This window comes from Ctenopharyngodon idella, chromosome 18, assembly GCF_019924925.1.
Source record: "Ctenopharyngodon idella isolate HZGC_01 chromosome 18, HZGC01, whole genome shotgun sequence".
Taxonomy (NCBI): Eukaryota; Metazoa; Chordata; class Actinopteri; order Cypriniformes; family Xenocyprididae; genus Ctenopharyngodon; species Ctenopharyngodon idella.
Window position 1 is genome coordinate 35370896 of NC_067237.1, and position 13981 is coordinate 35384876.

At 40.1% G+C, this 13981-nt stretch overlaps 1 protein-coding gene across 2 annotated transcripts in view; it reads right to left on the minus strand.

The window, feature by feature from the left end:
* Positions 1 to 7772: 7772 nt before the first annotated feature.
* def8 (differentially expressed in FDCP 8 homolog) overlaps positions 7773 to 13981 on the minus strand; it is a 168529-nt gene continuing 162320 nt past the window's right edge. For both annotated transcript variants that reach the window (XM_051871420.1, XM_051871421.1), the window contains 3 exons: positions 9387 to 9527; positions 9099 to 9208; positions 7773 to 8618 (listed from right to left, as the gene is read on the minus strand). In XM_051871420.1, the coding sequence (XP_051727380.1) occupies positions 8534 to 8618; positions 9099 to 9208; positions 9387 to 9527 (336 nt within the window). In that variant the 3' untranslated portion in view covers positions 7773 to 8533. The remainder of the gene's footprint in view (positions 8619 to 9098; positions 9209 to 9386; positions 9528 to 13981) is intronic.

The following is a 13981-nucleotide window of genomic DNA, read 5'->3' on the forward strand; positions in this document are numbered from 1 at the left end:
AGCAGCATTTCAATCACCATGAAATAAAATAAAACATTTCACCGACCATTGGCGTCTTTGGACTGAACCTATGAGTGAACTTGGAGCATCTTCTCTCTGAAGTTTCTTTTTCTGAATGAATGAGAACCTCCATGTCTTAACAGGTGCTCTCAATCAGTGACAATGACTGATCCGGTGATAAGCAGCCAGTTTGCTGCTGCTGGTGCACTCTGGGAAGTGTAGTTCTTTGAGACCCATTCCTGAGATTTAGCTCAACACCTCCCACTTGAGCTCCTGGTTTTTCCAAATCTAGAGAGGTCACACAAGCCCTTGGTCCTTTGCTTGTTCTTCAGTGGGAAGTAGAATGACAAGGCGTCTGACATCTCTATGAAGAATTGTGGCTGGGATTTTGGTTTGAAGCCTCTTGGTTCTTTCACTATTTGCTCTTGTGGGCCCTTCTTTGCCGTTTGCCTTTGTGATGTGAACAGGATAGCTGGGAAAAGTCTTCACAAGCACATCTCTTACGATGCCTTTGCTGTCAGCATTGACACTGACCACTCTAGCCAGCTTGTACTGTCCTCTCAGGGCATTTTGGTCAGCCAACCAGACCACATCTCCAACCGCAACATTTCGCTCTTTGGTGTGCCATTTGTTTCTTATGAATAGATTAGGTCCAGCCAATTGGCTCCACTTCTTCCAGAAATTGCTTACCTCTGCTTGAATATGTTTAAGTCTTTTGTAAGGGTAGCCATTGAACTGGAAATCTCCAGGGTCTCCCTTTGGATTGGCACGTCCTAAAAGCAGAGAATTTGGGGTGATATACTCTACACAGTCTTCTCTGCTTTGAGTTCTTGCATCGATGGGTCTCTCATTTGCAAGGTTGGCTACCATGAAGAGAAAGGTTTGGAATTCTCCCCATGTGAAAACACCATCTCCACCAAGGTTGCTCAACGCCCGCTTCACTACTTTGACAGCTGCCTCTGCTGCTCCATTCCTATGGGGAGAGTCTGCAGGGTGGATCTTCCACGACCATTCTCTACCATGCTTGGCAGCTGTGTCTTCAAGTTCAGATTTGTTTAGTTGGTCAAGGAATTTGTGAAGCTTCTCTAGAGCAGGTTTGGCTCCCACAAAGTTAGTGCCAGGGTCTGACCAGAGTTTCCTGGGGTGTCCTCTCAGTGAAGTGACCCTTTGATAGGCTAGCAGGAATCCTTCAGATGACATATCACTTACCACTTCAGTGTGTATGGCTCGGGAAGCCATGCAGCAGAAGACTATTCCCCATACTCTGAGTCTAGTTCTCTTCTTGACCTCATCTTTCACTTCATAAGGGCCGAACAGGTCCATGGTGGTAAATTCAAAAGGTGCAGCTGGGGCTGTTCGCTCTAGAGGCAGGTCAGCCATGATTTGTCGACACTGTTTTGCCTTGTTTTTCCTGCAAATCACACAGCTATCAACCATTTTTTTGGCAAGTCTACGGCCTTTTATTACCCAGGCTTTCTTCCTCATCCGGAGAAGAGTTCCTGCCACTCCCTCATGGTTTACTTTGTGGGATTCTTGTGCCAGCAATGTAGACACCCATGCTTCAAATGGTAAAACTGGCACTGCTGTTTTATCTTCGTTGAACGTCTGAATTCTGCCTCCACAAACTAGCAGTCCAGACTTCACATCTTTGTATACTACCAGTCTGTTTAGAGTTGTGTCTGAAAAAGTTGTACCCTCTTGAGCTGCGAGGAAGAGGTCTTTGAGTGCATCTTCATGTTCTTTGACAGTCAGCACAGCTTGCTTGGGTGATGTTACCTCCCACTTTGACTGTTTAGGGACCCGGCACTTTCTCTTCAGCCACTGCTTGGCAGCTAGACAAACCCAGGCAATGACTCTCACCAGTTTGGACAGGCTACTGAATCTTCTTACTTCCACAAGATCTTTAACCCAGCCAGTGGGCTTCCTTCTTAAAGGAAGTGTTGGGTTTACCACAGTTTTCTCCTCTTGAGTTTCACTCTTTGGACTTTCCTTAGTAACTTGTAGTTCTTCTTCCTGCTGACCCTTTCTTGCTTGAGCTCTTGTTGATGCACCTGAGAATGCCTTCCTCTGGAGCTTGTTTACACTCTCCCTGGCATGAGCTGCAACCTCTCCAGCTGATTTTATAGGCCACTCCTCCACTGGCCACTTCAGGAACTCTGGTCCATTTTGCCATGTGGAATTCTCCTTCAAATCTTCAGGAGCGCCCCCTCTTGTTATGATGTCAGCTATATTCAGATCTCCACGAATCCACCACCAGTCTTGCACTGGTCCAGCCTTCTGGATTTCACCCACTCTATTTGCAAAGAAGGTTTTGTACCCATAACTGACTCTTTGAATGGCTCCCAAGACCGTTTGACTGTCAAGTAGATGGAACCATCTCTCGATCTTCATTCGAGCATGCTTTTCCACATACTTCCTGATTCTAGCTGCGAAGACAGCACCACAGATCTCAGCTTTTACAGCTTCTCCCTTCTGATCCAGGGGTGTCAGCTTGGCTTTTGATTCAACTAATCGAACTTCAGTGCCTTGACTTGTCTCCCATCTTAAATACATCACAGCTCCAAAGGTTTTGTCACTTCCATCAGAAAATGTGATGCCCCAAGGTTTCCCTACCCAGCTAGCTGGTGTGAGACTCCTGTGGAATTTCACCTGTCCAAGCTGCACATATTCTTCAAAAAGCTGTATGGCTTCTTCTCTGAGCCTTTCTGAGAGAGGTTGGTCCCAGGTTTCTTGGGTTAGTTTCCCACCCCCTCCCTCTTGAAATGCTTTTCTAACAAGAATTGCTCCCTTCTGTTTGGCAGGTGTAACTAAACCAATTGGGCCGTACAGTCCAGCTACTTGGCTTAAGAGAGCTCTCCTAGTCAGTGGATTAGGTGTCTCAGTTCTTACCTCCTCCTTGAGAAGATCTTTTCCAACTCTCATCTTCTTCTTTCTTTTGGAAAAGTTAACTGAGGTTAACATGTAGAGCTTGTCTTCATCCACTTGGTAGCCGATGCCCAAGGCTTTGTTGTCTTCGTCCCTCATTTGATTTGGAAGAATTAAGGTGGTTTTACCTTGTTTCTTTGTTAGAACCTCCGCCTCCATTCCTTGCCTCCCACTTTGCCCTGACCGGACCCATGGCTTGAGAAAGAAACCTCCAGCTTTCAAAATCTCTTCAACATTTGCTGTGATTTTTTCAAGTCTATCTAGGTCATTTTGGGAGGTTAAGAGGTCATCCACATAACTGTCTTCTTCAATGACTCTGCGCTCATCCTCCAAGTGAATAAAGTTGGGCAGCCGTGCTGTTTCCCTCATAGCCAACTGAGCAATGCAACCAGCAGGTCTGTCCCCAATGTTGACTCTGGTAATTGCATATTCACTTATCTCTTCATCTGGGCTGTCCCTCCAGAGGAACCTGTGAAGATGCATCTCACGCTCCTCCAGCCATACAGAGTTGTACATCTTTTTGATGTCTCCTAGAGATGCATGCATCCCTTCTCTGAACCTCAGCAGGACAGCTCTGATAGGGTTGAGAACGTCTGGTCCCTTCAGAAGAAGATCATTCATACTCACGCCTTTGTATTTCTGGCTACTATTCCATACAATACGAACTGGTGTTGTCACCGAATGAGGGTTTGGCGCCACCAGGTGGCTTACGTACCACACTGGTCCTTTCCACTTGTCCATGATTTTGTTGGTGAGTTTTATGGCTGCGCCTTGTTCGACCATTTCATGGATCTGGATACCATATGCGACTTTCCAATCTGGCTCTCTGCTTAGTTGCTTTTCCATCCTTAAGAAACAAGCCTGGACTGCACCTTTGTTGTTTGGGAGAGAGGCTGGATCTACCGTCCAAGGATACTTTGCATCCCAATGTGGAGCTGGTGTGTGATCATCCCCCTTCTTGTAGGTGAGGCCTCCGTTAATGACCTCCAGCTCCCTCTCCTCTGCCAGGGTCATTTCTTTTCCTCCTGGTGGACAGTTTCCACATCGGCATCCTCCACATCTTGGCTCACACGCAGCTCCGATGCTGTCCCAGTGCCACCACTCAAGGAACTCACGGTTACTAGCAGCTGTAAATTTGGCCTGAGCCACATCCTCCTGCTGTAGCTGGGTTGTGTCAGTTGTTGGACTTGTGATTTCTTGATATTTGACAGCTGCTGTCCTCATGGAGCGAGCAAAGTGTGTTTTGGACTCATATGCTGCAACCTCCACTTCTTCAAACAAGTCGGGATGTGCTCCACCCACTGTCTTCCCCAATGGACCCTCCCACAAGACAAGGTCTCTGATGATTTTTACCCTTTGGGGAGCGAGTCTTCCCTCTCGGTGGCTAATAAGAAGTTCAACCTTTTCTGGTCTTTCCAATTCTTTAAGTCAGACCATTTCATGAGCCCTCTCTGTTCCTTTAGGAGTCTTGACTCTGACCTTGAGGAGATACCTTTGTGTGTTCACCTCCATGGTCATTCCACCAACCCCATGCACAACTAAAGTTATCTTCTCATTTTTTAACCTCAGTCTTTCAGCAGCCTTATGGGTAATGTAGTTTGTGTCTGAAGCAAGGTCAATTAAAGTCCCAATCTTCTGCCCTGCGTTTGCAGTGACTTGCATCAACATCATGATGACAGGAAGTTCAGAGAGCCCATTTCTCCGCAGTAGCTCAGACTGGCCTGAAGCATCGAGTGTCACTGCAGTTTTGTTGGTGTTGGTGAAAGCCTTTCTGCATCGATCTCCCATTTCTGGGGAAAGTTCAGACAAGAACTCCTCTTGTTCCTCCGTTAGTTTGCTTTCACATTTGCTGTCTTTTCCACTCTTTCTCTCTTCCCCTCTTTTGACTTCTCCTTTTGGGCAGAGGAAAAAATGGTGGTCTGGGGCACCACCTTCCCTTTTACAATCTTTATTTCTGCATAGGAAAGTGTCTCTGCAGTATCCATCTCCATCATGGCATACGAGACATTTTCTGCATGCTCCCAGCTTTCTTAATACAGCTTTCTTTTCAGGTAGCTTAAGTCTTTTGAACTTTCTACAGAAGAAGATTTTGTTGTTGTGCCCACTATCACCACAGACACCACATACCTCATCAAGCTCTTCTTTCTGTGTAGTTTTTGTTGAGGCAATCTTTCGGTCATACTTCTTGTCTAAACGATCTGGTTTCTCTATCTTCTCCACAGTTCCGAGCTGTTCGAGTCTTTCTAGTATTTCTTCTTGACTTTTAAGGAACTTCAAGAGCATGTCAAAGTGGTTATCTGATGTGACATTGTTTCTGGGTTCAACCATGAACATCAACCAGTCTCTTTTTATAAAGTCAGGCAACTTGCTTTCAATGGATTTAATTACCAGTGGGTTCTTTATGGCTCCAGAGTTTCCTAACTCTGTGAGATCTGCTAGGGCCTTCTCCACTGACTGTATGAGGTCAATGACCTTTCTTGGCTGGTTCCCCTTCACATGTGGCATCTTCTCCAGCTCTTCAAGGATTTCCACTGTGATGGTTGACTTGTTGCCATATCTGTTCTCCAGGACTCTGAACATGTCATTAGCAGTGGTGTATGTTGAAAGTCTGAGGTCTTTTGAGATTTTGTCATCCACACTCTCCAAGAGTTAAATTTTCTTAACTTCAGATGATCCAGATGGTTCTCCCTGCTTTTGCAGGCTTTCCCAGTCTTTCCTCCATCTGTGATATTCTCTCTTGCTTCCATTGAAGATAGGTAGAGTGGTTGGCTTAATTCTCACTATTGGTGTGGATGCTGCCGGTTGGGGTAGTAGTTTTACTCCTGTGTCTTGCTCATTGATCGTCCGTGCAGTGGCAAATTCAGCTCTCCTTAATTCAAGCCTGTAGTAGGATGCTCTTACGTCTTTGACTCTTCCATCTAATTCATCCTTTAATTCCACAGGGATCCATCTCTCCCATGTTGACATTACTGAGATGGCCTCTTTTATTCTCTTTTCCAAGAGGGTGAGGTGCACTTCATAGCCCTCCAAATTGGCACTTTCCACAGGTACATCAGTCGCTTTATCATTGGCTTTTTCTGCTTCCAGGATTGCCACAAGAAGTTCACTTCTTCCATACCTCGACCACAGGTTTGTTTGAACAATGTCCCTTATCTCTGCCAACTTTGTTTCGCCTTCTTTTACAGATCTATCAATGTCGGCCTCTTGCTGTTCGTCAAGACCTGCTTCCTTATCCTCAGTCTTGATGTCAGCCTCCAGTCCAATCCTGTAGTCATCATTGGCATCGAGCATCTTTCTGAAACAGTTTGAAAGCTTAGTGAATTCCTCCCTTAACTCCACTTGAAGCATGCTGCTTGCTCCTCTTGAAATGAAGTTGGCTTGTCTGGTGAAGTTGCTTTTTGCAGTGGTCCTCTCCTTTTTGAGCTGCTGGACCGACTTCCCCAGGACATCTTCCGCCATCTTAACTTCCTCTGCGTCAACAGTTTATTTCTGGATCTGAAGCCATTTATCCTCAGGGCCAGGCCGCTCCGCGTGGTTTACAACTGTCAAGTCCTCCTCTTGTTCAACTTCCAAAGGACACAAGGACAACTCAAATTTCCAACCCAATCACTTTTAATTTTCTTTTTGGCTTTGTCAGTTGATTCAGTAAATTAGGTTGTAAACCTTTAAAGACAGAGATTTTTTTAATTAAACATTTTCAAATGTTTTAGTGAAGTTTTAACATTTAACAGAATTTTAACATTTTTAACTTGTACTATCCTTTTTTATCTTATACATTTAATTTTTTTCATTATTCAATTATTTTAGCACAAACTCATTTAACACAAAATCAATGAAGTCAATGCTACAATATGTTTCTTAACCAATCTACACAGCAGTTAAACATACTTGAAATATTAAGCAGCATTTCAATCACCATGAAATAAAATAAAACATTTCACCGACCATTGGCGTCTTTGGACTGAACCTATGAGTGAACTTGGAGCATCTTCTCTCTGAAGTTTCTTTTTCTGAATGAATGAGAACCTCCATGTCTTAACAGGTGCTCTCAATCAGTGACAATGACTGATCCGGTGATAAGCAGCCAGTTTGCTGCTGCTGGTGCACTCTGGGAAGTGTAGTTCTTTGAGACCCATTCCTGAGATTTAGCTCAACAGGGCCCGAAGATCACGGGCATCCAGTATGGTTTTCCGGCCTTGACCCTTACGCACAGAAATTGTTCCAGATTCTCTGAGTCTTTGGATGATATTATGCACTGTAGAAGATGATAACTTCAAACTCTTTGCAATTTTTCTCGGAGAAACTCCTTTCTGATATTGCTCCACTATTTTTCGCCGCTCTTTTTATACCCAATCATGTTGCCAATTGACCTAATAAGTTGCAAATTGGTCCTCCAGCTGTTCCTTATATGTACATTTAACTTTTCCAGCCTCTTATTGCTACCTGTCCCAACTTTTTTGGAATGTGTAGCTCTCATGAAATCCAAAATGAGCCAATATTTGGCATGACATTTCAAAATGTCTCACTTTCAACATTTGATATGTTATCTATATTATATTGTGAATAAAATATAAGTTCATGAGATTTGTAAATTATTGCATTCCTTTTTTATTCACAATTTGTACAGTGTCCCAACCTTTTTGGAATCGGGTTTGTATATATATATATATATATATATATATATATATACACATATAAACACAAACACATTTTATATATATATAAAATGACTGAGAGGGATTATCATAGTCTTTATTCTACAATAAAGGGTCATCTTTGCCCCATATCTTACCCTATTTGATTAATGCTAGAAGCAAAGCTGGAGATCAACCAAACATGGGCCAGTGTTCCTTTATTTTTATTTTTATTCATGCTTTGTGTAAAGAGATCTTAGATATTGGACTTCATAACACGTCATAGGCTCTCTTGCACAGTTAGTATTACAGAGACAATTAAATAGCATTCTGCCATTTAATAGCAGATGAACACCAGTTAATTGTAAAATTCTTAAACCAGTAATGACTGTTGAACATAAACCGTACAAAAACATCTAATGACATTTTGGATATAACTGAAGTAGTGGTTCTACTCAGATACATGAATAGATTAAAACATGACCATGTTGATCTTATAAAATGGGAGCACAATATAACCTTTAGAATATTATCTACAACATTTTTAAGCCACAGTATATTATGGGAATATAACTATAAAGTAAAACATAGTGTTGCCTTGTAGTATTTTTGCCTGATCCCTTAAACAAGCATGCTACCCAGAATTATGTGTAGGAATCTTTAGATCAAACTGATCTAGAACATGCCATTGTTAAAGTGTGACATGGATGATTTCTGTTTGGACTGAAGACATTTAACAGTAACAAAAAATGTCATATTTATAGAAAAAAAATAGGGAAACTGGTTTTAAAAGCCATCAGGTTTTCCTGCTATGCTGATCACACCAAATCTATGACAATACAGAAGCTGACAGGGGCATGGTCCAAAGCTCAGGAAGAAATAAATTACAGAGAAGATGAGACAAAACCCACATGCCAGAGTTCTGGCTCTGAAGATTTCACAGTGTTTGTGAGGCATCCATCCGTCAGGCTGATCTATGGGTTCAGAGACTCCTCATTTTTGCGTTCCAGCATTCTCGCACAGCGTGGACATGTGGTCGAGTTATCATAGTAGCAATCCCTGGGTAAGAGAGCAAAATCACAAGCAAAAACAAAACCTAAACTTAGAAGGAATGAATAGGTACATGAACACAAGCACTTCTAAATACCTAAGCTTGATTTTATGCTGCATTCAGAAATGTGCAGTTTCATTCAGCAGCACAAGTATAAATAAATAAAAAACAAAATTACTTCAATAATCTTCTTTCTGATTATCACACATTGCTGTAGTCATACAGGTCTGTTTTACTTATTAAACTCATGGCCATGAGAAAAGGATTTTGTTCTCTCATCATACTTCATACAAAATTAATCCTTAAATTAACCTTTTAAGATCCCAAAATAATATATTGTGGCCAAGATATATAATCATGTTCCCTTAAGTTAATATGATGTGGTCACAACAAAACTTACTGAACCAAACCTGTACCTTTCCAGGCCCTATAATAGTGCATATGGAATGTGGTAATTGGAAATGTATTTGATGTGTTCAAAAGCAAACCTGTGGAAAACAGCAAAACAGTCGTGACAGAGGGAGGTGTGGCTGTCGAATGGAAAGAGAATGTCACCCTCTTTGCACAATTCACACATGAAGCCTTTGGCCTGGCATTTCTGATGGTATAAAAATGAGAGAGTTAAGACAGAGATGCTGGCACAGTGACACAGCAGAACTGATTTCACTTCAGAGGTTGCTCACTTTCAAGAAACCTTGAGTAATATTATAAATGGACCAACATTTTTTTCTTCATTGTCTTTGCTTCTATGTTTAAAGCGTCACCCACAAACTTACCTCACAGTCCAGTTTAATATGTTTGGCAAAAGTTGTGTGAATTTCAGTGAGGGAACAGCTGAGACGCCCACTAGAGGTGTCAATCAGGTCCTGTAGGCTGTACATGTCATCATTCTCCACAAAGTGCTGACGGTCTTGAAGCTGTGACATTACAATTATACCATCAGTTATTTTAAATTCCACTATCTTAACCCTAATGCTATCTGAATGATAATTTATCTAGGGTTCAACATTTCAAATAGTTCATACGCAAGATCGCAGAAAAAACACAGACGTGAAACCGTATTCATTTTAGGTAATAAATTAGGGTAACATTTTATTTTAGTGTTACATGTTATATATACTTACTATAGTAAAAACAGTAAATTATGCACATTTACAAGCAACTAACCCTTATCTAAACCCTACACTCCTAAACCTATTGTACAAGTACATGTTGTTAATTAATATTACTCCTTAATTACTCTGTACAATGACATCTTAAAATAAAGTGTAACCTAAATTAACATTAGGGCTGGGTTCAATACAGATGTCCCAATTCAATTCAATTCCGATTCACAAGATCTCAATTCGATTCGATTCTCCATTTTCAATTTAATGAATTCAATGATTCAATTTTCACTGGCCCCACCACAAAAAAAAAGGAATAAAATAAAATAAATGAATAAAATAGTTATTGTTTTTGTTGTTTTTGACCCATGTATCCTTGTATTGTAATAAATAAGGTTATGACACCAAAATTTTAGATACCAGTGACAATTAACAATTCTCATTCCAATTTCGGTACTATAGCTAAACCTACTATTCAACTAATATACATTTCAAAGATAAGAAAAGACAAGAAAACAGTCATTAATAAAAAATCAAACTAATCAAACTACAAGCAAAAGCACAAATAAATACAATAGAACAAAGATACAAATAATCAGTGCTTTTAAGGTTTTTAAGGTAGGTCTAAGTAGTTTTTTAGGTACAGAAATTAACAATAAAATAATCAAATGTAAAACAACACTGCATACAATATTCACTGTACAAATTAAGGTTAACCCATATTTTATTTACAAAAGTTACAAAAATGTTATTTAGTAAAGAGCAGTGAATGATTTCTTTGTCTTTTGTAGTTTGATTAACATTAAAAACACAGCAGGAATATTAGGCTGCTGTCACTTTAAGACTAATGCGCGGATCTAATATACTGATACACATGTGTTGTCTTTCAAGCCATAACCGACTATATTTACTAGGATACTCGCCAAGGTGAGAATTTTGAGATAAATCTGTGAATTTGTCCGTTCAAGCGCAAGGAGACGGGAAAGAAAATACATTTTATTATTTGCATGCTGTCTGAGACGCACAGATTTCTGTTTGTGCAAATGAAACTTCTCACACAGTGCACACCAGCTGTCTTTCACACCTCCTTCACTTGAATGCTTAAATTGGCAAAGCTTGAAAACACATGTAGCAAATTAGCTCAAGGGAAATATTAATAATAAATCATAACTTGTTATAATTAATTATGAATATTTGGAACAGTTAATAGAATTAAGTTGATGTAGTAGAATTAATACCAGAATCAACTAACCTGTTCGTCCAGCAATTAATTGTTAGCGATATTAATTGTAACGACTGGATCGATCAAACACACAATTGTAAAAGTTACAAATCTTCACAACCCCTGACCCATGCAGACTCTGTGATGTCTGAGTTCCCCACTGAGAACTATCACCATTTGCTCCCCTCATACATTTCAAAGACGCTTGGGAAAAGTACAGGCCACAAGAATCAGACATGCAGCCCATAGAAATGGAATCCTTTCCACCAATTCATTGACAAATTTGCTTCAATGAATGAACATGCATTTCCCCAGTACATTTTGTGTATTTTTACTGTTTGTATATTGTGCTTTTGTATATTGTATAGTGTTATGCATGCCTGATGATAGAAATACTAGATAGTATAGCCCATCTATGTGGTGTTGCATATCAAAACACTCGTCATTTAATGACTTGCACTTTGGTGGACATCACCATCTCATAGAATGCATTGTATGTTTGTTATATTTATCAGAGTATAAATGGACACAAACTGCCAGCTTACTCCTCTCATGCAAATGTGTTCACTTTCAAACAAAGGAACTTTCCCACTTGAGAATTGCACCTTTCTCATTGGTCAAGCCAAAACACAAAGGTATGACCCTCTGTGGAACTTAAAAGCCAACACAAAGTTTCCTCCTTGATTGCTGCTGCTTCTGATTGCTGTTCACTCGAGACCTCACCTGGCCCCCGAACTGGTGCAGCCAGGCTGGCAGGCCTCATTCACTTCAAGCCATGTGCAACCTTCTCGACCACAGAGTCACATTAACAAAGCAAGTTCGTCTTCATTTCTTCATTCAACGCAGAAGTTATTGATTACAATTTCAACACCCTCAGACCAAATCATCAAGAATTTCTCCTGAGCTCTTTAACAGCTAAGGCATTTGCAAGTATCGTACATTTGAACACTGAAAAGCGATTCAGTATTAAGTTGTGAACCCCTTTGTTAACAAAGGTGCTTTATAGTGAGAAATGGATGGTTCTTCCAGCTGGTTAAATGACTCTTTCCATAGCTCCATTCATCTGTTATGCTACGGTTTCATTCACTCCCACTTTCTCATTTCCTATGTATGCATGATTTGTATATCTGTGTCTGTTAGATTAGTTATGTGTTCGTGATTTAGTTAAATAAAACCATTGTGCACATGCTTCTGAGTTGATTCTGATCAGCTTATAAACCAATGTCAATTTTAACGATTATGATCACAGCTACATGCTAAGAAAACATTATTTTTCTGTGGCCACAGAAAATATCCTTTCTGGGTAGTTGATAGACAATCAATACTGAGTATTCGCTGGCCGAACAGGTTAATTGATTGTAATACTAATTCAGCTACATGAAGTTAATTCGATTAACTGATCCAAATATTTATAATTAATTATAACGAGTTATGATTAATTATTCATATTTCCCTTTTGAGCTAATTTGCTACATAATTATTAATTTTAAGAAATGTTAATTTCTGGGGTATGGAAATAACTTCCTTACTGTACAGTACTACTCAGAGTATGCAGTCAAAATCTGCATGATTAGGGACAGTATATGAGCATTAAACACTGACAACTTTACGTGTGACATGAACAAGACTTTATTAACTAGACTAAACACTAGAACTACTCTAACATACACACACATACATGCATACAGTTTACCAAGGGAAAGAGAGATGAAGCAGAATACAGGAAAGCAAGAAGTTATAGCATTGTTTGAAATTCAGCAGATCAACAGCCTTGAGCAAACCATCAGTCTGTTATAATACTTTCTTAAAAGAATAGTTAATGAGACTAAGTTTGATACTTGCATGTCTCACCTATTTTAATTAAACTATCCTGATGCAATTTGTTGAGGCTCCAGTTGATCTTTGCTGATGCTGTCTTGATGAGAGAGAACCAGTTGGAGTCCAGAGGACCTTGGTGAATGGAAAGACAAGGCCAAAGCCTGGCACAAACTTAAGGGTCCTTAGAAGACTTCTAGTTCTGCATCATCTTCACATCAGAATTTCTCAAAAAGCAGAAAACCTGCATGATCTTGTGCTCAGTGATCTTTTAAAGTTTGAAGATGTCACACCCTCTGGAGGTGTGTGAGCCAATAAGAAGTTGTTCCTTTGGAGGGAAACTTTAGGATCCTTTGTCCTCTAGCAGGTATTTACATATGTAATTTGATTGGGTGTTTAAGAGAGGAACCTTCAAGATTCTTAAAATACTAATATGCTGCATAGGTATCAACATATAATATACATGATCATGTAGTTCATTAAAATACAAATTTGTAGATATCAAGAATGATATATATGCAATCTTGATTAATCAAGTAATACTAACACATGCATTCAAGGATTAATACATAGCCTAAACACTATAAAGGAATGATCACATAGTAAAATCGAATACATGTTGATACATTTCTCAAGTGGTTATATATAGAATATATAAGGGTTAAAAGGGTTCATTTGCTATTTTCAACAAGAATTAAGTGAGAGTCAAAACTCTCTGCAAATTCCTTTTGGTCATGTAGTCTTATCAGTCCTCATGTGTCCTGTAACCAGAGACCTGGTGTTAGCTGCATTTGGGAGTTAGTTGCAGTTTTAGGGGATGGTTCACAGATCTTTGTTGGGAGAGTGAGTTTGCTGGATTATTCACAAATATAATGAATAATTTGTTTGTGTCTGATTGGTCCAGATGCTACATGCATACAAATGAAAACCTTTTGCGACCATGCAGCACTGTCTAATATTTGCAGTATTATGAATAATATGAATAAATATTAGCTGAGTTTGCAAAGATACTGCAATAAGCAGTGGGGTACTGCACTTATAGGCATATGCCTTGAAAGGCATTTAACAGTTCAAGAGGGAAATGGCCTGTGGGAAGAAACTGTTCCTGTGCCTAGATGTTCTAGTGCCCAATGATCTGAATTGAACAGGTTTTGGCCAGGGTGAGTGGAGTCTGTGGTGATTTTACCTGCCCTCTTCCTCAATCTGGAAGAGTACAGGTCCTGGAGGG